General features: G+C 38.0%; 1 protein-coding gene across 1 annotated transcript in view; it reads left to right on the forward strand.

Annotated features, from left to right (window-relative positions):
• snx3 (sorting nexin 3) overlaps nt 1–14418 on the forward strand; it is a 35762-nt gene extending 21344 nt beyond the window's left edge. The window contains exons 2-4 of the mRNA XM_059982990.1: nt 3804–3899; nt 10288–10412; nt 13262–14418. Of these exons, the coding sequence (XP_059838973.1) occupies nt 3804–3899; nt 10288–10412; nt 13262–13376 (336 nt within the window). The 3' untranslated portion in view covers nt 13377–14418. The remainder of the gene's footprint in view (nt 1–3803; nt 3900–10287; nt 10413–13261) is intronic.
• The last annotated feature ends 9432 nt before the right edge of the window (nt 14419–23850 follow it).

Consider the following 23850-nt stretch of genomic DNA (forward strand, 5'->3'; position numbering starts at 1 on the left):
TGCAATGGATGATGACTTGTGCAAATTTAAATTAAAATATAATACTGAGAATATTTTGTAGAGTCCTTTGAAAGTGAGTCTATGGGTTGTGTAATCAGTTCTGAGTTCAGCTGAGTGAAATTATCCATGCTGGTTCAGGAGCTTGATGGTTGTGGGGTAATAACTGTTCCTGAGCCTGGTGGTGTGTGATCTAAGGCTCCTGTACCACTTGCCCAGTGGTAGAAGTGGGAAGATGGGGCTGTCTGGTGTGCTTTCTTGTGGCAGCACTCCTTACAAATGTGTTCAATAGTGGGAAAGTTTTGCCTGTCACGGATTCTGCATTTCCCACCATTTTCTGTGGACCCCTCTGTTCCAAGGCATTGGTGGTTTCGTATCAGGCTGCGATGCAACCAGTCAGAATACTCTATTATGCATCGATAGAAGCTTGTCGAAATTTTAGATGACATGCTAAACCTGCATAAACTTCTAAAAGCAGAGGCACTTTTGCTGCCTTTGTAAAGACACTTGCTTGCTGGTCCCAGGGCAGATCCTCTGATAAGATAACTCCACAGAATTTAAAACATGTTCTTTTTTTAAAAGTCCTAGTTTTCTCTTGTCCTCCTTTGCTAAGCAGTGTGACCATATTTGCATTGGCGCAGCCATTTCTCTAAAGCCACCCTTCTACAATTCGTTAGAGATCATCAATCGGGGCTGTGGGGAGGGTTACCAGCTTTCGAGCTTGCATGCTATTAGTTAAAGATGCCGGGGAAGAGGTGTTCAGATGACAACTGGCCTGGGTGCAAGGTTGGATTGTTCTAGTGCTGAACAGATTTGAAGAGCTTGAGAGTGGCTTCGAGCTGGATGGAGAAGTCTGGGCCTGCAGTGGGTCGCTGGGCGGCATGGTCTATGCTTGGAGTCCTTTGCAGTAGCCGGGTCCAAGTGTGAGGTACAATCTGCTGTTTTGACGTTGGCCAAGATTGGAGGCAAGTTGATTTTATTCGTTCTTCGCATGATGCTGAGGCTTTGTAAGCTGCCTTGGCTGCTGTGCTCTGTGCCCGCTAATGTGACGGACTGAGCGAGGCTTTGGACCTACTCCTGGGTTCGGAACTGAGGGCTCATTCAGTTCGGAATGCTGTTGCTCACTTCGTTTGCATAATTTATCTTTTCTCTTGCGCATCAGGTGTTGGTCTTTTATTTTTATTCTTTGTAAATTAGGTTCTTTTGAATTTCTTGCTTTGTGGCTACGTAAGCAAACATATCTCAAGTTGTAGAATTTGTACATTCTTTGCTAATAAGTGTACTTTGAATCTTTGTATAGTGACCTTTTTTTCCCAAACAAGAGAATCTGCAGATGCTGAAAACCGAGCAACGCACACAAAATGCCAGAGGAACTCAGCAGGACAGGCAGCATCTATGGAAAAATACAGTCGATGTTTCTGTCTGAAACACTTTGGCAGGACTGGAGAAGAAAGCTGAGGAGTAGATCTAAAAGGCGGGGGGGAAGAGAAAGAAACAGCAGGTGATAGGTGAAACTGAGGAGGGGTGAGGGAGTTGATTGGTGAAAGAGACAGAAGGCTATGGAAGAAAGAAAAGTGGGGTGGGGTTTGAGGCATTTCTGGAAGTTAGAGAAATCAGTGTTCATGCCATCAGGTTGGAGGCTACCCAGATGAAATATAACATGTTTTTCCTCCAACCTAAATGTGGCCTCCTCACAACAGAGGATGGACATATCAGAATGGGAAGTGGAATTAAAATAGTTGGCCACTGGGAGATCCTGCATCATCCCACCCTGCTACTTGTGAAAATGCTATTTCTTTCTCTGAATTCCTCCATCTCTGCTGCATCTGCTCACAGGATGAGACTTTTCATTCTAGAATGAAAGGGATGTCCTCCTTTCTCAAAGAAAGAGACTTCCCTTCCTCTACCATCAATGCTGCCCTCAACCCCATATCTTCCATTTCATGCACATCTACTCTTACCCAATCCTCCCACCACCCTACCAGGGATAGGGTTCTTCTTGTCCTCACCTACCACCCCACCAGCCTCTGCATCCAGCATGTAATTCTCCAAAATGGGATTCCACCAGCAAGCACAACTTCTCTTCTCTCCCCTCCCCCACTTTCCACTTTCCTCAGGGATCGCTCCCTACACAACTCCCTTGTCCATTCATCCCTCCCCACTGATTTCCCTCCTGACACTTATCCTTGCAAATGGCACAACTACTACATCTGCCTCTACACCTCCTTCACTACCATTCAGGGCCTTCTAGGTGAGCCAACACTTCACCTGCGAGTCTGTTGGAGTCATTTACTGTGTTTGGTGCTCCCGGTGTGTCCTCCTGTGAGAACTGATGTAGATAGGGAGACAGCTTCGTCAAGCATATTTGCTCCGTCCACCAGTAGAAGTGGTATCTCCCAGTGGCCACACATTTTAAATCCACTTCCCATTCCAGTATGTCCATCAATGATTTCCTCCACTGTTGTGATGAGGCCATACTTAGGTTGCAGGAACACCACCTAGTATTCCATTTTGGTAGCCTCCAACCTGATGGCATGAGCAACTTAAACCTCTGGTAATGCCTCCCATCCCCTTTTTCCCCTCCCTCACCTTGCCTGTCTGCCACCTCCCTATGGTGTTCCTCTTTTTTCCCCCTCCCCTCTTCCTTCTTCCACGGTCTTCTGTCTCTTTCACCAATCAACTTCCCAGCTTGTTACTTAATCTCTTCCCACCACCCCACCAAGTTTCACATATCACCTGGTGTTTCTCTCTCCTCTGTCCCCACCTTTTAAACCTACTCAGCTTTTTCTCACCAGTCCTGCTGAAGGGTTTCGGCCCAAAATGTCAACTGCACTTTTTTCCATAGATGCTGCCTGGCCTGCTGAGTTCCTTCAGCAGTTTGTGTGTGTTGGTAGTGACTTTTTTTCATCAGTTTGCTCAGTCTTAGAACACTTGGTATTCTAGTGTAGTCAGCAGAGTTTGTTTTCAGTGGAGATGAACACCATGGAAGTGAGAAAGGAACCTTTCCTCATGACACTTCAACTGACTGAGGCCCACATTTGTTCCTATAAGTTTGCCCAGCTGAAAAAAGCAACTTTTTTTTTAGATGGTTTGATACTGCTCACTGAAGAAATTTAGTTGATATCACCTATCATAAGGTGATAATTTGGCATTGAGGCAAGTCTGTTTCCCTTCCATTTTTGTGGGTTCTGAGATTGGGATAAGGACCATATTATAGATTTGAGCAGGGTTTGCTTGTTACAATAGATGACATGTTCCTCCACTTGCACTTGGTGTCTGTGTTTCCATTGCTTGGATTTGAGGCTCTTGGTGCCAACCTGAATTCTGTTGCTCCACTTTGATCACTTGTAGGCCAAGCATTTCTAGGGGGCACTGAACTTTCTTGGAGAAGATCCTTTGATAATCTGTCGACAGCTCACAAATCTGTGGTTAACTATCTCAAAACACCAGGTAGAAGCAGAAGAAATGTTTTGATAATGAAAACTTTAAAAAAAACTTTTTGACTTTATTACTTATTCATTGAAATCTCTTTAAGACTTTCTAAGTGTCCTCTTGATCTTGCTTTACTGTTAAACAGGTTTGTAACCTTGTGTGTAAAAGGGAATCAGCTTCCCTTTGGATCCTGATTATTGAGTCCTGCAGTCTTCATGTGCTTTTTTTTGCCTGAAATGTGAAACTCACTTTCAAAGTTATGAATAACTCTTAATTAAATCTTGGAGATGATCATTTCACTTGCAACAGTCAATTTAAACTTCCTTGACAAGGCTTTGTCATTCTACTGAGTATCTTTAATCAATATTTTTCAGACTAATCTACCAATATTCAAATTGAAGGAATCTTCTGTGAGAAGAAGATACAGCGATTTTGAATGGCTGAGAAATGAGCTTGAAAGGGAAAGCAAGGTAAAGCCCAAATTTTAAAATTTTCTTCAAAAAGGGAAACTTTAAATAAGTTGCCTCTTTTGTGGGGGTGAAAAGATGTACATAGATATCTTAAAAAGAAATTGGTACTGAGTAAGTTGTAATGCAAAAAGTTAATGGTATTTCATTGGGATGTACATTCTGTGTGCCTTTCAGTTTGTCTCAAAACTATATCAAACTGTCTAGAGCAGGGGTGGCGAATCTTTTTGGGAGTGACCAAATTTGTGAAAATCTTTTTTTTATTCTTGCATGCCTCGTAATTTTGAGCAGAGTTTATCCTTGGTGAATTAATAATAATAATTAGGGACTTTAAAAGTATGAGCCCTGTTGCTTATTTCTGTATATTGTTTTACTATTAATAAAAATATCATGGAGACTGAAATAAGTGAAGCATTTTTGAAAGCCTGTTCAAATATTACAAATTAATCTTTAAAAGATAATTGAAGAGCAGCATTTCTAAACTGTATAATTATACTTCATGACATAAGAAACGTGAACATGAAATTAAGCTTTGTATATTCATAGAAGTTCAAGGAAAGGAAAATAAGCATACTTTGATCTCAGTGAGACTTGTTGCATTAACGATGATAAATATTTTGTATACGGTTTGCATTTGGTTTTAGGAGCTCTGCAGGTAGTTCTAATCAGTAAGTATACTGCTGTAGTTAGACTTGACCAGGTTCATCACTGAAAGCAATGACTCACATAAATTTGTTGACGAAAATGCTGTTAATATTGCAAGATGTTTCAAAACAAGTTTCAGGAATAGAATTTGAAAGTCTGGAGTTTTATGCTTTCACCCTGTCGATAACTGTTTAGATACTTTCTTCAACTTTAAGTTGAATTTTTTGCCTCTAAATTGAGATGCTTTGTAAATCAGTCAATTGCATTTCAAAATTATCCAAATGAATCCACTGCAATACTTAAAAATTTAGTTTGTCTGATGTTGCTGTCTGCATACTCAATAAATTTTGTTTCTTCAAATGCCCTAAACTTAGACATTCAGAGCCTTCCATTGTAATTTGAACAACATTGGTTTAATTACTGTACAGATTTCTTTAAGATTCATTCTTTTCAGTAATTTGATATCTCATGTTTTTACATTTGAGAAATATTTTAAAGTGCCTTTTTGGCATCGCGTTTAAATCTAGTTTGATTTCAAAGGTTTTTTAATCAAAAGTAACATGAAGTATTTTGCTGGATCCCTGTAATTTGGTGCTCAAGTCATTTAAATGTGAGGAGAAATCTACAAAAGGAAAAAAAAATCAACAGATCCACACTATTCTCACTATCATACTATTCTCAACATGAAAATTTTCCATTCATCAAAATCAGACAAATTTCATCCAAGCACTCAAGTCATTTAAGGACAGAACCTTAGACGTGTAGTTCTGTGTACACTGAATTCACCTCGCTCATTAAATACTGAAATTTCCTTTTTTCCCCAAAGCATGCCCAGAGATAAAATTTTCATCACTTTAAGTTCTTTAAGGCCAGCTTTGCATATGAAGCCTCCTTGTGTACTACAATCAGTGGATGTCCATCATATTTTGTAAACAGATTGATAAAATCTGCCTTTTTACCAATCATGCTGAGATTATCGTCAATTGTTACAGAAACTATATTTTTGGAAGGTTAACTTGTCGATCAGACACTTTTACTACTGCCTTATATAATTTAACCCCCTGTAGTTTGTTCAAGTGATACTACCAAATTAATTAGTTCTTCACCGATTTCATCACCCCTACAAAATCAAGCAATGATGGCTACCCTAGCTGACAGTGTAACATCATGGCTCTCATCAAATGTATGGAAAGTTCTTTATATAAACTAATCTTCTGTTGTTCTGCTAGGTTTGTTCCCATTATTGGTTTTCAGTATTTCTGCTTAATGAGTTGAATATTTTCTTCTAGAAAACCATCCAAAGGAAAAGAGCACGCACTAGATATGATTCTTTATCATATTCCCCATCACTGAGCAATAATCTTTGAAATCTCAAAATGAGCAGCAACTAAATTGGAATTACCTGAAATAAATGTCATCAAAATATTTCTTTTTTTTTGTTGCTGATCTCAAGAAATGTTCTTTTTTTGTTTTGATCTTTTATTCAAAGTCATTTTATGAACATTTTCATAATGCTGCTTTATGGAGGAAATCCTGTACACAGTTTTGGAACGCAAGATACATAATGCTTTATCACCCTTCTCAATCCTGTCAAATCCTTCACTCTGCTTTTGAAAGTCTCTGCTGCTTCTATCATTTGAATGTTTTCCTTACTTTGGTGTTTCTGACGTTCTGAACAAGCTGCAAAGCGTAAACACAGTTTAAAAGTATCTCACAGATAAACTTAAATATCATGGTTTTACTAATGCTTATTGCAAAAAAAGATTCATGGAGACACTAAGCCACATAGTTTTTACTGCTATTATCACTGAATATCCAGTATTCACTCACAAATGACAGAAATGTAAGCAGTGCAAAGCCAATGTTAACTGGCTCGACTGTTTACGATCCAAATACTGATGAAAGGATTTCAAAATGTATCATCACAAAGTGGCATGTTCTCTCAGTTGTCCGCCAAGCCAGTGTGAGATGTTTCTGTAAAAAAAAATGTCACTGCACTGATTGTAAAAAGAATCATTTGCTTCATTTGGCTGTTAAGATGACCATTGTCTTTTTGGTACAGGTGGGATTTGAATAAACAAGAAGCTGTGCTGCATTCCAACAAAATTTTTACACTTGCCAACTTGGCCACTTTTTTGGCCAATTTGGTTGCCACCTGTGGTAAAGGATCAAATTTTATTTGGGCATCTGGCATTTTCCCCAAATATTTAAAGTGATCTTTTGAATCCCTTTTAAAAGTAATTTGCTTTTTAGTGAATATCAGGTATATGAACTTAAAATCCACTGTGGATTTAAAAGTGCTGCAAATGGGTCTTGCGTAAATGCAGAACAAGTTGAAGAGGGCTGGGATTTTTTATTTAAGGTATTGGAAAAATATGGATTAGGAGTATCTTTTATAAAATGGATTAAAACCTTAAATACTAATCCCAAAGCTAAAGTAGTGACAAATGGTCAACTTTCAACACCATTTCAGTTAACAAGGTCAACTAGGCAAGGTTGTCCATTATCACCTGCTTTATTTGTGTTGGCGATAGAGCCATTAGCTGAATTAATTAGAATGGACCCAGATATTAAGGGTTTTAGAGTTAATCAGGAAGAATACAAGATTAACTTATTTGCTGATGATGTTCTGCTTTATCTAACAAACCCATTACACTCATTTTGTAAATTATCCTATAGATTAGAAGAATATGGGAAAATATCAGGTTATAAAATAAATTGGGATAAAAGTGAAATTTTACCTCTTACTAAAGGAGATTATAGTCAATGTCGATTAATAACCCAATTTAGATGGCCCGCAAATGGTATAAAATATTTAGGTATAAGAGTTGATAATGATATAAAGAATTTATATAAATTAAATTACCTACCACTATTGAAAAAAATTCAAGAAGATCTTGATAAATGGATGGTATTACCAATAACATTAGTAGGTAGAGTAAATACCATAAAAATGAATATATTTCCTAGATTACAATACTTATTTCAAACACTACCAATACAAATACCCCAGAAGTTTTTTCAAGAGTTAAATAAATATGAGGAAGTTTCTTTGGATAGGTAAGATGTCAAGAATATCGTTGGAAAAATTGACATGGAAATTTGATCTAGGAGGGTTACAACTTCCAAATTTTAATAATTATTATAATGCAAATCAACTTAGATTTATCGCATCTTTTTTTGAGAAAGACAAACCGGCATGGATTAGAATAGAACTAGAAAAAATAGGAGAAAATATACCAGAAGATTTTATATATAAATGGGAATCTAAATGGATACAGGAAAAGAAAGAATCTCCTATATTAAAACATTTGATTGACTTATGGAATAAGATAAATGTTGACGACGAGATAAAGAAATCCTTATTAGCAAAGAGATCTTTAATTCAAAATAGACATTCCTTTTACAATGGATAATCAACTTTTATATAATTGGTTTCAAAAAGGGATTAGATATATAGGTGATTGTTTTGAAGGAGGTATATTAATGTAATTTGATCAATTAAAGAATAAATATAAAGTATCAAACAACACTCTTTTTTGTTACTTTCAACTAAGGGCTTATTTAAGAGAAAAATTAGGTCAAACAATGTTATTGCCGAAATCTAATGAAATAGAAACTTTAATTCTAAAAGGAAAGATTAAAAAAATCATTTCTTGTATGTATAATTTGATTCAAAAACAGGCAATTAAACAAGAAGTCCATAAGTCAAGACAAAAATGGGAAAGTGACTTGAATATTAAAATTGAAGAAAAAATTTGGTCAAGACTATGTCTTGAGAGTATGACAAATACAATAAATGTCCGGTTAAGATTAGTGCAATATAACTTTTTACATCAATTATATATTACACCACAAAAAATAAATTAATTAAACCCAAATTGATCAATGTTTCCGATGTAACCAAGAAATTGGTACTTTTTTACATTCTACTTGGTCTTGTTCTAAAATTCAACCTTTTTGGACAAATTTAAGAGTTTTATTGGAACAAATTATTGGAATACAACTTCCACATAATCCAATATTATTTTTACTAGGTGATATTGAAGGGATAAAACCAATACCCAAATTGAATAAATATCAGAAAGAATTTATAAAAATTGCATTGGCGGTTGCCAAAAAGGGTATTGCAATTACTTGGAAATCATATACATATTTAAGTATAGATCTTTGGAAGAAAGAAATTTATAGCTGTATTCCACTTGAAAAAATTACTTATAATTTAAGAGATAAATATGAAACATTTTTGAAAATTTGGCGCCCTTATTTACAAAAGACAGGATTACATATATAGGTGCTCTGAAGATGAAATAATTGGTTATTTGGGGAAATAAATAAATAAATATACTAAAGTTGTTATGAACTCCATGGAACATGTGGGGATCTTCCAATATCCAGGCACTCTTTCTTTCTTTTTTTTCTTTCTTTCTCTTTTTTTTCTATAGGGATGCAAGGGGAGAGAGGTTAAGGGGAGGGGGATGGGTAATGTACATTTTTTTCCATACTTTATTTTGTAACTACTTGAAATACTATTTAAAAAAAAAGTTTATATAAAAAAAAAAGTTGAAGAGGGTTAATTTTCAAGATCATGGCTAAGAAAAAAATGTTCTTTGTAGATTTTTTTCAGTCTCTACAATGAATTGACTGCAACCGTAGTTGAACTTCTGTTGAAATCTAGGAAGTACAATGGATATGCAAGTTTTCAGCAGATGGCTGGGAAAAGTAGGAATGGAAAATGTTTTGGTACTTTATGGAGAATAAAAGTTTATTGCCCTAACAGACTATGACTCCTTGTGGCATTTTAAGAAATAAACTTGAGCAAATCAATTGGAAAGTGTAATTGCTTACCTACTTATTGTGAATGGACTCGATTACAGAAGTAACAGGGCAAGCTGGACTTAATTCATTTCACTTTGATTGTTGCATTTGCCTCTTCTTAGCTGACATATACAAGAATCTTTTTAGATGACCAAATTAACCCTACTACACTAGTACTATATTGTTTTCATATTATCAGACTCATTCCAATCCAGGGAATGGCATCACAGAGTCCTCTGTGTGGATAGGAGTTTAGATTTGCTACAGCTGGCCAAAAATGGGTATCACTACACCCCCCCCCCCCCCCTGCTTTATACCCAGTGCTCCTCCAAATGTGATTTTATTAGTTTATTAATGTTTATAAACATACTGAAATGCTTAATCAAGAGTATTAATTAATTCCATCAAGATTTACCAGCAGTGGCCAGTTCTGAAGTTGCAGCTTTGGATGAAACTATTCCAGCGATGCATAGCAGGGAGGCACTTGACATGCATCCTGTATTTGTACAGACAATGATTTGTTTCTTGAAGTATAAACAAATTGTTCAGAAATTGGTTCTGACCTTGAGTTAGATCCACGTATAGCATATCAGAGGAAAATAAAGATCTAAATATTTACTGGCAGGTTGTGATACACAAATTTTATGAAAATTATTGACAAATGGTGGGAAGTTATGATCTTTATTGGTTGGCATATCCATTCTTGTACTGTTTTGTCATAGTTTCCATGACTTCAACTGCCTTTATGTCAAATAGAAGTAAGCAACTTGTAGTGATTTAACATTTATCAAATAGATTCAAAATGTATTGTACTCTTCAAAGTAAAAGTTGAGCTGCTTTTCTTTTGGATTACTAGTGCTTGGTATATTGCATGACAATATTTAATTCCTGTTTTCTCACTGAAAACTTTACACATTTCATCCCTTAGGTTGTGGTGCCGCCACTGCCTGGCAAAGCACTATTTCGTCAGCTACCTTTCAGAGGGGATGATGGCATATTCGATGACAATTTTATAGAAGAAAGAAGACAAGGACTTGAACAATTTATTAACAAGTAAATTTTTTAAAATACTATAGTAAATGCCAAAAGAATTGAGTTGGATGAATAAAATAGAAGTCGGTTCCACAAATTAGTGAAATATAAGTTTACGTTGTTTTAATTGAGCAGAATAATTTTTTAATGATTACCTCTTCCATTGAGGCTGAGGGCATATAGATGGTATAATAGATGGTCTGGTCAAGTTTTAATTGCTTTTCATTATGTTGGTTTTCTGAAACAATAGTTCTATGCTTATTTTCCTCTTGCTCCACCCCACAAAAGTGTAAATGTTTTTCATCCAAGGTGGTCTTCTTTTGAAGGGGAAACTTTTTTAACCCAACAATTATAATGTGACTGGTGAATCTTGCTGTATGTAGACTCAGCGGCCACTTTGTTAGGTACCTCCCTGTTCGTAGTAAAATGGCCACTTTACCTATGCTCATGGTCTTTTGCTGCTGTGGCATGTCCGTTTCAAGATTCAACATGATTGTTCAGAAATCCTCTTCTACACACCACTGTTGTAATGCATGGTTACTTGAGTTACTGCTGCTTTCCTGTCAGCTTGAACCAATCTGGCTATTCTCCCTCTGACCTCTCATAAACAAGGTGTTTTCTCCCCTATTAGAACAGCTGCTTACTAAATATTTTGCACCATTCTCTGTAAACTATAAGAGACTGTTCTGCGTGAAAATCCCAGATCTGCAGTTTGAGATATTCAAACCGTTCCATGTGTTCCAACAGTCAAAATCACTTAAGTCACTTTTCTTCCCCATTCTGATGTTTGATCTGAAAAACTGAACCTCTCGACCATGTCTGTAGGCTTTTATCCGTTGAGTTGCTGCCACATGTTTGGCTAATAGATAGTTGCATCAATGAGCAGGTGTACCCAACAAAAAGGCCTCTGTGGGTAACTAAGGCAGAGTATTACTTATTTAAGCGGATAGTTGGCCCTGCCAGCCCTTCGAGTTGTGCTGCCAAGCAACCCAATTTAAATCCTCGCCTCATCACAGGACAACTTACAAAGACCAATTAACCTACCAACCTGTAAGTCTTTGAAATGCGACTTAAAACCAGAGCACCCAGAGGAAATTGACTCATTCATGGGGAGAATGTACAAACCCTGTACAGACAGCGACAGAATAAAGCCAGACAAATTGTAGCCAAGAAGTACTGGTTCTTGAGCTTGCATTTAAATGTCATTGATTTCAAATTAAGTAATGTTAAGTTAAAACATGGCTCTTCGAAGTGTATTACATGTCTACACTACAGGCATAATGCTAACTAGTCAAAATAGGATTTTTCCCAGTCTTCTAAAAACTAATACTTTTCCCCCTAATGTTTAGTTTTTGGCAGCTAGTGTCTGAATAATAGTTGTGGGATGAGTGGATACATTAGAGAATATTGTATTGTCTCCTAACCTTGTTTGGTTAGCCTCTAGTTCTATAAACAAAATCCTATTGAATCTAAATTCATTATGTGTCTGCTTTTGATTTGACAAGTTAATTAGTGGTCTGAATTTCTTGAAGATGATGAACTCTTAAATTGGTTTAAAAATCATATAAAGTATTAAGGGGGAGTAGCTCCAAATTGCCTTAATGCAGCTTTTCTTGAACCTAATAAGAACATTGTATGTAAAATAAGTACACATTATCTTTGAGTTGTGCTTGCTTTTGACTTTTGCGTTAACTTTCATTAAAAAATTTTCCATGTTTACTGCATTTGGACTGAACAAATCTCATCAGCTGACCCTTGAACCATTTAGCTAATGGGTACAGCTTCTCTATCTGTCTTGTACACAATCACAATTTCAAATGTGATTTTAATTTCCACTTGTCTGTAGAATCAACCCTAGTCTAACTTGGCAGCTGACAGGTTTTGATTCTACTGTCAAAACCTTAAACAATACCTTGATCAGCTGTGACTTTGTTGAAAGATGGAAGCCGGCTTGAATGACGTATTTACCTTCCCTAAATCTGTCATCATAATGTACCTGTAAATTGTTCTGGTTACCATCAGTGCAATTACTATTTAATTGTGCCCTGTTGTAGGTGAGCTTTAGAATTTGATCTGTAGTTGTTGGCTATGTCCATTAGCTGTCTTAAACAAGAATACTGAACTTGTCATTCTCCAGTTTTCTGGTAATTGGAGGATTGGAGCATCATAGCAAGCCCTTGGATTATCTCCACTTCTGAATTTGAATGTTTTCCATCTACCTGTAACTTGTTATCTGTAAGCAAGGCCAGCTTTTCTAGTCTTACCACTACTCATCACTTCCTCCCTGGAGGAAACAGTAATCTATCTTTTTCAATATTTTTATTAATTACTTGCATAGATGAATACAAAATACATTAAGATATTATGGAAACAGAAACTGAAATGCCCCATATCTATGTATAACCATTATATTGAAAAGGTATATTTTATTCTAATCTAAAGCAAAATCAAATTCCCATAACAAAAAAAGAGGGGGGAAACTGCTTAACCAAACAGCTGTTTTTTTTTCCTCTTGTTTTTTTTTGTCATGGGGTTTTGATTTTGCTGTGGATTAGAGTAATCTAACTATCAACTTCCAGATTTGATTGTAAGACTGCAGTCTGCTGAAGGAAGTTGGGGGGGGGGGGGGGGTGGAGGTCAAGTGGAGGGAGGAATTTGTTTTGGGTTTGTCCTGGTGCAGGTTTCTGACCCAAAATCATTTTTCACAGTTCCTCCCCCACACCCTCTTCCCCAAATACTTCATGACATGCTGAGTTCTTACAGCAGATTAGTTGCTCTAGATTGGATTCATCTTGGGTTTTTACTACTTTTTAAAGTTTATTTTATCTGCTGAAAAATGCAATGTATCATGAATGTATTTTACTTTTCAGAGTGGCTGGACATCCCTTGGCACAAAATGAGCGCTGCCTTCATATGTTCCTACAAGAGGAAATCATAGACAAAAACTACACACCAGCAAAAGTGAAACATGCACAAACAGTGTGAAAGGACTAAAACACTGATCTGTCAAAGAAATCCTTCCATACCAATTGAGATTGCTGGTTTTTGTTAATCCTCAGTACATCTTTCTGCTTACTGATGTTTCTGAAAACAGAACTTCATCTCAGGTGCAGATCATGAGCAAGAAAGATCTGCATTCGGGATTAGAGCTGGCTACTATAATTTGGCTTTGTATAACACTTTATTGCTTTATTCATACTGAAGCCTTAAATTGAGTAAAGTATGCTGATGTAATTGTTTGTGCCTAAATGTTACATTTGACAGAATTGTCAGGTGAACCTTTGGCATAAGTGCAGCATTTCCAACAATTTTAGCTGATGCTTCATCAGTTATGAAAGAATATTTTTATAATGCATGTGCTTTGTAATTTAAAATTCCTAGCTAAAGTCTGTCCATATTTGGCAAGTTTTGTTCTTTGAGTGCATGGTAAATGAATGGAGAGATTCAGTCTTCCTGGAGGCAACCTATAGCCAAAATGAACTTTTTGAATTTCAGTAATGTTACCTCAAACTGTTGCCAAGTCAAACTACTACCATGTACCTCCCTTTCCCTCAGCTATAACCTTTATCCGTACACTGTATTTGTAACTTTTTGGCTCTCTTAGTAAGAGTGGAGACTATTTCAGATGCTTCCTTTTCAAGTTTTTGTATTAACTCTTATATCCAAGTCTCTGCCTTTTGAATTTATCAAACACTAAGACCAAGCCTCCTGCAAAGTTGAAATGTTTTCAAATAAAAAAATACAAATGTTGAATCGTATTTAACTTGTGCACATGGTATTATGCTTTGTAATCTTTTTCTTTTGGTTTGTTAGAAACAATATAGATGCGCTTTGCTGCTTCATATTTTGATGTGCATCAGTGTTAATGGAAGAGCAGCAGAGTTCAAATTCCGGCCAATATCTTCTGGTGTAATTGATTTACCAGTCACCAGTTACGTGAAATATTGCTGTATTCTGGTTGGCTGCTTTGTCTTGATTAACTGCACTTGAGACTGTAATGGGACATTAAACATGTATTGATAACTGATTAATGACTTCAGTATTTGTACTATACTTTCATTTAGAGAACTGGCTAACTAACTTCATTAATCGTGAGATACAAAACATTATTTTGGACTAGATTTCAGTAACAAATACTGTTGTCTAATAGGCTTCAGCGTTGTATTTAATGTGCTGTACTTCAAAGTCTCTACAGTGTGAGGCTGCCTTGTACCTTAATGTGAAAATTTGTGCAAGTCTCCAGACACTAACAAAGCTTGATGCCCTGTGTCCATTCTGATTCTGAGTCTGAGATGGATGATGCCAATACAGAAACTACACTGCCTCAAGTGACCAGATGTCTGGCTCTGGAGGTGGTAAGGTGGTGCTAAATGTTCTGTGTTTCTGATTGATGAACTGATCTCATTCAGTTCTGTTTTCCTTCATATTGATACCTAGGCATTTGCAATTTTAAGGTTGCTTTGAGTGTGTTGATCCTCTTCTATTTTTCTTCATAAGCCCTCCCTATGATGGGCTAGACTAGTGTTTCCAGAGTATGGTAGAGTTTGCAAATGGGGCTTATCGTACAAAGCTGACAGGGTAATTGGTGCACAATATTGGAGATGTTGGCCCAAGGGCACTATTCAAAGGATTCTAGTGGATTTGAAGGAAGGTGCAGAGGCAGGCAGTGGTATCTTTCCATATGTTCAGGTACCTGCTCTGAGTAGATTATGTCATGAGCCTCTGATATGGGGATCACTGCCACTTGCTAAATTGTTGTGCCAGTTCTTAATCTTAAAACCTTTTGGTTGTACAGCTCATAGAAGGTAAGGGCAAACTTCAACATCTGCCTAGACCAGGGTCCCAACATGGGGTGCACAGACCCAGCCATTAATGGTAAGGCTCCATGGCATAAAGGCAGAGACCCCTGGCCTAGACAGATGATTTCTTAGAAATTTCTTAGATTTCATTTTCCAGGTTTTGCTATGAATGTTGAAAGCTGTAGTGATAACACAATAGTTAATCTCTGCACAAGTTGGTTTGCCCAACTAAGGGGTTTGAATACCAATGTTTGTTGATATAGATGAGCAAATATTTAATGAGGAAAGAACATTATAAAACCTTCAGTATTTTTAAATTAAAACTTTATTTTTGATTGAAATTTTGGCTCCAGTGACAAGTAGAAAGAATGATCTGCAAGTAGATTAAAGGTTTGCTAATAGAACTTTCAGATTATTAGTTCTGCACACCTGTAAGTACAAAGTGTGAATGTGGGTTGTAATAGTATGCCAGGAGGTAGGGCATACATTTCTGGAACACTGGACTAGTTCTGAGGGCAGAATGCCAATAGGGCTGATGAAAGCATCTTTGTAGGGAGATCTGCCTGCACCATTACTTGGGTTTGACAGTAGTAGAAAGTTTTTTTAACATGGGTTAGGGGAGACAAAAATTCCTATAGTTAGTCATTGTTGTTGACTAACAATGAGAGGAAAGTCACTTTCTGGGAATGGCTTGTACAGAGTTAGAAATGGGAATGTGAAGAAAAAAAGATTCAAGTTGGCCAAGAAAAGGTTGCTGGTAATGTATCTGTTTGATCGCACTAAGATGAATGGGTTTGGACTAAAGAATTATTGGGGGCAGGTTGCAGATGTGAATGCATGGGATGTGAGCCATTCTTAAGAGAATGAGAACGGACATAGGCAACTTTCTGACATGAAAATTGTGATTGTGGTTTCAGCTTCCATTTTTAACTAGGCCAAAATTATTGCCTACTGTTCCACAAATTTCCTCCTTTGGCATCATTTGATTTATTTTCTAATAAGCTGCCCACCAATGGTTAGGCAGGGCTTTAGCTGAATCTTGGTCTACGTCTGGACCCGAGTGTTTAGTTCCAAGGATATGTAACTGCATGGCAGTAGTTTATGCCATTGTGTGAAAGCAAGCACAAACTGAAATCAATGGGCATTCATGGGGCAACACTACAACTGTAGAAGCTTTTTTTAAAAAAAAATCAAACTAGAAAGTGGTTGGCAGTCAGCTGATATGATTCCGAAACTTTACTACAGAGCACTGCCCTTGAGCTGCTTTGTTACTGACCTTCATCAGGTAGCTTTCAGGTAGTCTCATTTAGGGATATTTGCAGAAAATCAATTGTAATTCAGCAACAAGATCTACATAATCTGGCCATGCACAAATACGGCCACAAATGCCATCACAGTTTTCCTCAGAACCCAAGTACTTAGATATAAGCTACAAGCCAAGAAAACAGGATTAAATTTCGATCCACTTGCCTTGATGTTCAGTGTTGCACTTTCGTCATCCCAGGGTTTGGTATTGGTCAAGTGCTCTTTAAGCCAAATAAACGAGTGGTGAGCAAGCAATAGAAAATCTGCAGATGCTAGAAATCCAAGCAACACACCCATACAATGCTGGAGGAATTCAGCAGGCCAGCTAGCCTCTATGGAAGAGAGTAAGCAGTCAACGTTTCAGGCCGAGATCCTTCATCAGTCCTCATGAAATATTGACTGTTTACTCTTCTACAAATGCTGTTCATGAGATAAGCAAGTTAGATTCTGGTCCTACTTCTACAACTCAAATGGGATTGGTGGTTGGGTGAAAGCTTTGGCCCATGTCCGCATCAAATATCTTTCAATATTAATCCTGTTTTCTTGGCTCTAGCTTATGTAAGTACTTGAGTTGTGAGGAAGATCTCCACCAACCCCTTGGGTAACCTGTTCTAGATTTCAATTGATCTCTATGAGAAAGTTCTTCTAGTCCTTTTATTTCCATCCCTCCTATATAATCCCTCTGGTTACTGACATCTTTCACTAATGGATAAAGTTTTATGCTATCTACCTATATCTGTGAACATTTTGTGTGCTTACATGTACATCGCCTCAGGTTTCTCTGCTCAAAGGAAAACACATCCAGTCTTTCCATTGTGTTAAAATGCCAGACAGCATTCTAGTAATTGCCTCTGCATCCTCTCAATGAACTGAACTGAACTGGGTATTCCAGCTGAGGCCCAACACTATACCATGACCTTGATCTTGTACTCTGTGCCCATCTATTGAAAGCAGGTATTCAGTGTGTTGCTGCCTTTAGCAATCCTTAGAATTGTACATGGATGATTTTGATCCCTGGTACTTCCTGAGCCCCTAACATTATTGTGTATGCCCTAATCTTAGTCTTCCCAACACACACTACATTATTTTTTTTCAGGGTTAACTTTCCTCACTGTTGTACTTGTCTCACCATGTTGTTAAATTTTTAACAATATACTTACTGTTAAAAATTATTGCTCAAAATACTGGCAAATATTGTGTATAGTATCTCGAGGGCTATCTGTTGTCAATCATTGTAAAGTCAATAATTAATTTTAATGTATTACATAGTGAAGGTCACAGTGCTGATTACTGCATTAGACCATTAGATATGGGTATTCAATTGCAAAAAAAAACTTTGATCATCACCTGCTGCCTCCTATTCCTAAGCTAATTGATACCAATTTATCAAATTCACACACAAAATGCTGAAGGAACAGCAAGTCAGGCAGCGTCTATGGAGGGGAATAAAGTTATCAAATTGTAAAACATACATTGTAAAATTATAAAACAATGTATTAAATTGCCTTGCATCCCATGGGGTCTTGCCTTTTTGGACTGATCCATTTTGATTCAAATAGATCTCTGGCACAAAGGCCTCAGAAGAGAGGTAGAGATGGGAGATTCCATAGATAGAGAAATAGAGATAAGATTCTGTGAATGCAATGGAGATACCCAGATGGTATGTTGCCTTCTAGGTGCCAAGGTCAGGGATGGCTTGGACTGGGTCCACTGTATTCTAAAGGGTTAGGGTGAGCATTCAGAAGTCTTGGTGCATATTGGCATCAATGACATGGGTAGGAAGGGTGAGGAGATCCTGAAGAGAGATTTTAGGGAGCCAGGTAGAAAGATGGGAAAACGGGACCTTTGGGGTAGTAATCTCTGGACTGATCCCTGTGCCACGTGCCAGTAAGGGTAAGAAAAGGATGACTTGGCAAATAAATATGTGACCAAGGTGTTGGCTGTTCAGATTTCTGGATCATTGCAATCTCTTCTGGAGGAGGGGTGACCTGTACAAAAGGGGTGTGTTACAGCTGAACCTGAGAAGGGCCAATATCTTTGTGGGCAGGTTTGCAAGTGCTATTTGGGAAGGTTTAAACTAATTTCATGGGCTGGGAACCAGAGTGACAGGGCTGAAGATGGGGTAGTTGGTTTACAAGCAGAGGCAGTGTGTAATAAGACTGCAAGTGAGGGGAAGCTGATGATAGGGATAAATTGCAGTCAATTGGATGAGTTGCAATGTAAAAGAGACAAAATTGAAAAGACTGATGAAAGCAGGACTGTGGTGTACTTGAATGCATGCAGTATACAAAAAAAAGTGATGAATTTGTAGCACAGTGAGATTGGCATGTGTGATATTGTGGACATTATTGAATTGTGACTGAAAGAAGATTATAGCTTAAAAATCCAAGGATACACATTGTACTGAAAGGACAGGTGGGTAGACAGAGGGGATAGAGTGGCTCTGATGGTTTTTAAAAAATGAAATCAAATCATTTTTTAAAAAGTGACATAGGAGCAGCAGTTGTAGATCGTTGTGGTAGAGCTAAGAAACTGCAAGGATAAAAAGACCCTGGTAAGAGTTGTATGCAAACCTCCTAACAGTAGCAAAAATGTGTAGAAATTGCAACAGGAGATAGAAAATGCATGTCAAAAGGGTAATGTTACAATAGTAATGGGAGATTTCAATATGAAGGTACATGGGGAAAATTAGGTTGGTGCTGCATCCCAAGTTGCAATTTGTAGAATGCCTACAAGATTTTTTTGAGCAGTTTGTGATTGAGCCCACTAGAGGATCAGCTATTCTGGATTGAGTGTTGTGCAATGAACTGGAATTGATTAGAGAGCTTAAGGTAAAGGAACCCTTAGGTGATCAATGATGATAATTCACTCAGCAATTTGAGGAAAAGCTAATCAGTGTTACAGTGGAGTGAAGGGAATTAGGCCAAATTAGGAGCTGGCCAAAATTGATTGGAAGGGAACACTAATGCAGGAATGATGGCAGAAAAGCAATGGCTGGAACTTCTGGGAGCAATTCAGAAGGCAAAGACATCCCAAAGAACAATTAGTATTCTAAAATCTAATTAGTAATCTAAAATATTCTAGAATTCTAAATTCTAAACTGTAGCTGACAAGGGAAGTCAAAGCCAAAGAGAGGGCATATAATAGAGCAAAACTTAGTGGGAATTTAGAGGATTGGGAAGCTTTTTAAAAAAACAACAGAAGGCAACTACAAAAGTCATAAAGATGGAATATGAAGGTAAGCTCACTGATAATGTTAAAGATATATCTTCAAATATATAAAGTATAAAAGAGGCAAGAATAGATTTTGGACCACCGGAAAATGATGCTGAAGGGATAGTAATGGGGAGTCAAGGAAATGGTGGACAAACTGAATAAGTATTTTGCATCAGTTGTCCTTGTGTAAGGCACTACCAGTATGCTGGAAGTTTGAGTGTCAGGGCAGAAATGAGTGAAGTTGCCATTATGAGGGAGAAGGTGCTTGGGAAACTGAAAGGTCTGAAGTTGATAAGTCACCTGGACCAAATGGTCTACACTCCAGGGTTCTGAAGGAGGTTGCTGAAGAGATTATGGAGACATAAGTAACCAGTAGATTCTAGCATGGTTCTAGAGAACAGAAAAATTGGAAAAATCACTCCACTCTTCAAGAAGTGAAAATGCAGGAAAAAAAGGAAATTGTAGGTCAGGTAGTCTGAGCTCAGTGTTGAGAAGATGCTGGAGTTCATTGTTAAGGATATGATTTTTGGGGTACTTGGAAGCACGTGATATAATAGGCCAAAGTCAGCATGGTTTCCTGACAAGTCTGTTGGAGCACTTTGAAGAAATAACAAGCAGGATTTTAAAGAAGGAGAATCGGTGGATGCTGTGTACTTTGATTTTCAAACGGTCCTTGACAAGATGCCACACATGAGGCTACTTAAGTTAAGAGCCCATGATATTACAGGAAATTTATTTCCATGGGTAGAGCAGTGGTTGATCGGCAGGAGGCTGAGTGGGAATAAAGGGAGTCTGTTTTGGTTGGCTGCCAGTGACTAATATTGTTCCACAGGGGTCCCTGTTGGGATCACTTTTTATGTTATATGCCAATGATTTGAATGATGGAATTGCTGGATTTGTGGCCAAACTTGCAGATGATACAGAGTTGGATGGATGGGCAGGTAATGTTGAAGAAGCTACAGAAGGACTTAAATAGATTAGAAGAATAGGCAAAGAAGTGGCAGGTGGAATACAGCATTAGGAAGTGTATGGTTATGCATTTTGGTGGAAGAAGTAAAAAGTGTAAACTATCTTCTAAATGGAGAGAAAATACAAATAGGAGGTGTGAAGGGACTTAAGTCCTTGTGCAGGATTCCCTGAAGGTTAATTTGCAAGTTGAGTTGGTGGTGAGGAAGGCAAATCCAGTGTTAGCATCCACTGTAATTCACAAAGACTAGAATATAAAAGCAAGGATGTAATATTGAGGTTTTACAAGGCACTAGTGAGGCCATACTTGAAGTATTGTGAGCAGTTATCTAAGAAAGGATGTGCTGATATTGGAGAAGGGTTTAAAGGAGGTTCACAAATTATTCCGGGTTTGAATGGCTTGTCTGAGGAGAGTTCGATGGCTCTGGGAATGTACTCACTGGAATTCAGAAGAATTGGGGTGGGATCTGATTGAAAACCTATCAAATGTTGAAAAGCCTTGATTGAGTGGATGTGTTTCCTATGGTGGGGGACTCCAGGACCAGGGGACACAGCCTCTGAATGGAGGCACATCCATTTGGAATGCAGATGACGAGGAATTTCTTTATCCAGACAGTGGTGAATCTGTCGCCACAGGCAGCTGTGAAGGCCAAGTCATTAGGTATATTTAAGGCAGAGGTTGATAGCTTCTAGATTAGTCAGGGCATGAAAGGATACGGGGAGAAGGGAGGAAATTGGGGCTAAGAGGGAAAATGAATCAACCATGATGAAATGGTGGAGCAGACTTGATGGGCCAAATGGCCTAATTCTGCTCCTATATCTATAGTCTTATATCAAAGGCATTACTGGAGTCAATTTAGTTTACATTTGCTACATTAGCCTTGTTGACATACTTAGCTACCTCCTGTAATAGATTACTAACTACCTTTCAAAAATTGATTAATCCTGTTCCTTTTTATTGTTCCCATGACTTCTTTACCACTGCTATTGGACTTGCTGGCTTTTAATTACCTGACTAAACCCTGTGGGTGCCCTTTGGATGAAGATATCATATCTTTGTCCTCTGGTCAATGGGAACCTCTTCTATGGGGGAGAAAAGTTTCGAACATTCCTCTCAGTGCTCCAGTAATCTTCATTGCCTGCTGGGGTAGATCTCATTAGTTACTGGGGATTTATCCATCAGTAGGTTATTTTTTATTTTGGACCATTCTACATTGTTACTGTAATTCAATGTAGCTGGCCATCGGCTTCGCAAGACTGTACAATAAAACTGCTGTCTTGGTGAGTGACCTCATTAAAGTGGATGCATAGAGGCAACGGAAAATGGCCCAGAATAAAAGAACTATTTTAATCAGTGATTTGTCAGCCCACTATCATGGGTTGGTATTCATTTTAGCCAATGACGATGTGATAGGAGGAAATAGATTTGCTTTGTTTATGGAAAAGGGCATTAATACACTGGTAACTTTTACAGTGCTGAAATTTGGGCTCTGGAATATTTGCTGTAATTCCTGATGTATCCATCTGTTAGCAAACCCATATCAATAAAACCTAGTGTATCTATACCAGCAAAGTGGGGTAGGTAGGGAAGTGCTTGTTTCCACTGGGGGATAAAGGTGTCCATGTTTGCAATGGTTTGGAGGCTGTTGGACACGTTTTATTTACCCACAGAAATTATCCAAGTCATATCCCATAAGCAGTCTCCAAATTCAAAAATGGTTGTTCTTGACTCCCGCACTTTTCCTTAAGCACATGTGGGATCCTGCAAGGGAATGTAATTCCAGGCCATCTAATGCGGTGTCATTAACTCTTCACAAATGCTGCATCTGCTGAGTTTTCCAGCGTTTGTGGGTTTTATCTCTGACTTCGGGCTTATTGCTTTGCTTTTGTTTTATCTGCAATACAGTTCATGTTTTCTGGGTATAATTGCCATTTGTTTTCTGGGTGTAATTGCCATTTACTTAGAAGCAGGAGCTGAGGAAGCTGTGGGAGAGCCAGTAGTGTTGGTGTTTCAGTTGTTAGTGTCATTATCAGTATTACTGGACCTAGAGCCATACAGCATGAAAAAGAGGCCCTTTGCCCCAACTTCACCATGCTGACCAAATTGCTTAACTGAGTTAATCCCATTTTCCCTTGCATGGCCTATGTGCCTTTCCTTTCCATGTGCCAATCTGTCTTTAAAACGTTGTAATTGTATCTCTCTACCACTTAACTCTGGCAGCTTGTTACATATACTCCCTAACTTCTGTGGAAAGAGCTGTTCCTCTGTCACTTCAAACTAAATTTGCTGATCTGTTCCTCAACACTACCTGCTTCTCCACCTACCTTTGTATCATCTGCAAACTTGGCCTCAAAGCCAATCTGTCATCCAGATCTTTGACATAATAGCATGACAAATAGCTGGCCCCCTGATAAACACCACTAGTCACCAGCAGCCAACCAGAAAAGGCCCTCTTTAATCCTACTCTTTCCCTTCTGTTAGTCAGCCAATTTTCTGTCCATGCTAGCGTCTATCCTGTAATACCAGCCTCGTGTGGCACCTCATCAAAGGCGTTCTGAAAATCAAAGTAAGCAGCATCCATTGGCTCTCCTTTGTCTATCATGTCTGCTATTTCCTCAAAGAATTCCAACAAATTTGTCAGGTGAGATTTTCCCTTAAGGATACCACGCTGTGGGTCTATTTCATCCCATACCTCCAAGTATCCCAAAACTTCATCCATAATAATGCATTAAAACATCTTGCCAACAACTGACATCAGGCTAACTGGCCTATAATTTGTCTTTTGTCTTCTCTTCTTGAAGAGTGGAGTGACATTTGTGATTTTCTAGTCCTCTGGAACTATTCCAGAATCTAGTGATCCTTGACAGATCACTACTAATGCACTCACAATCTCTTCTGCTAGCTTTCAGAACCCTGGAGTACAGTCCATCTGGACCAGGTAACTTGGCTACCTTGAGGCCTCACAAATTCCCAAGCACTCTCCCCTTTGTAATAGTGACTACACTGGACATTATTTAAGGATAGAAGCTTTAGTCTAAGTGAATAGCCATAGTTGTCATCAACTTCATCAATACCTGTGTGGATGAGTGTGTACCTTTGAGAACATTCCACATCTGCTGAGGACTAGATCTGTAGCATTCAAGACCTGTGATTCACAACTATATATAAAGTC

The sequence above is a fragment of the Hypanus sabinus genome, chromosome 10 (assembly GCF_030144855.1).
Source record: "Hypanus sabinus isolate sHypSab1 chromosome 10, sHypSab1.hap1, whole genome shotgun sequence".
In the NCBI taxonomy this organism is placed as follows: domain Eukaryota; kingdom Metazoa; phylum Chordata; class Chondrichthyes; order Myliobatiformes; family Dasyatidae; genus Hypanus; species Hypanus sabinus.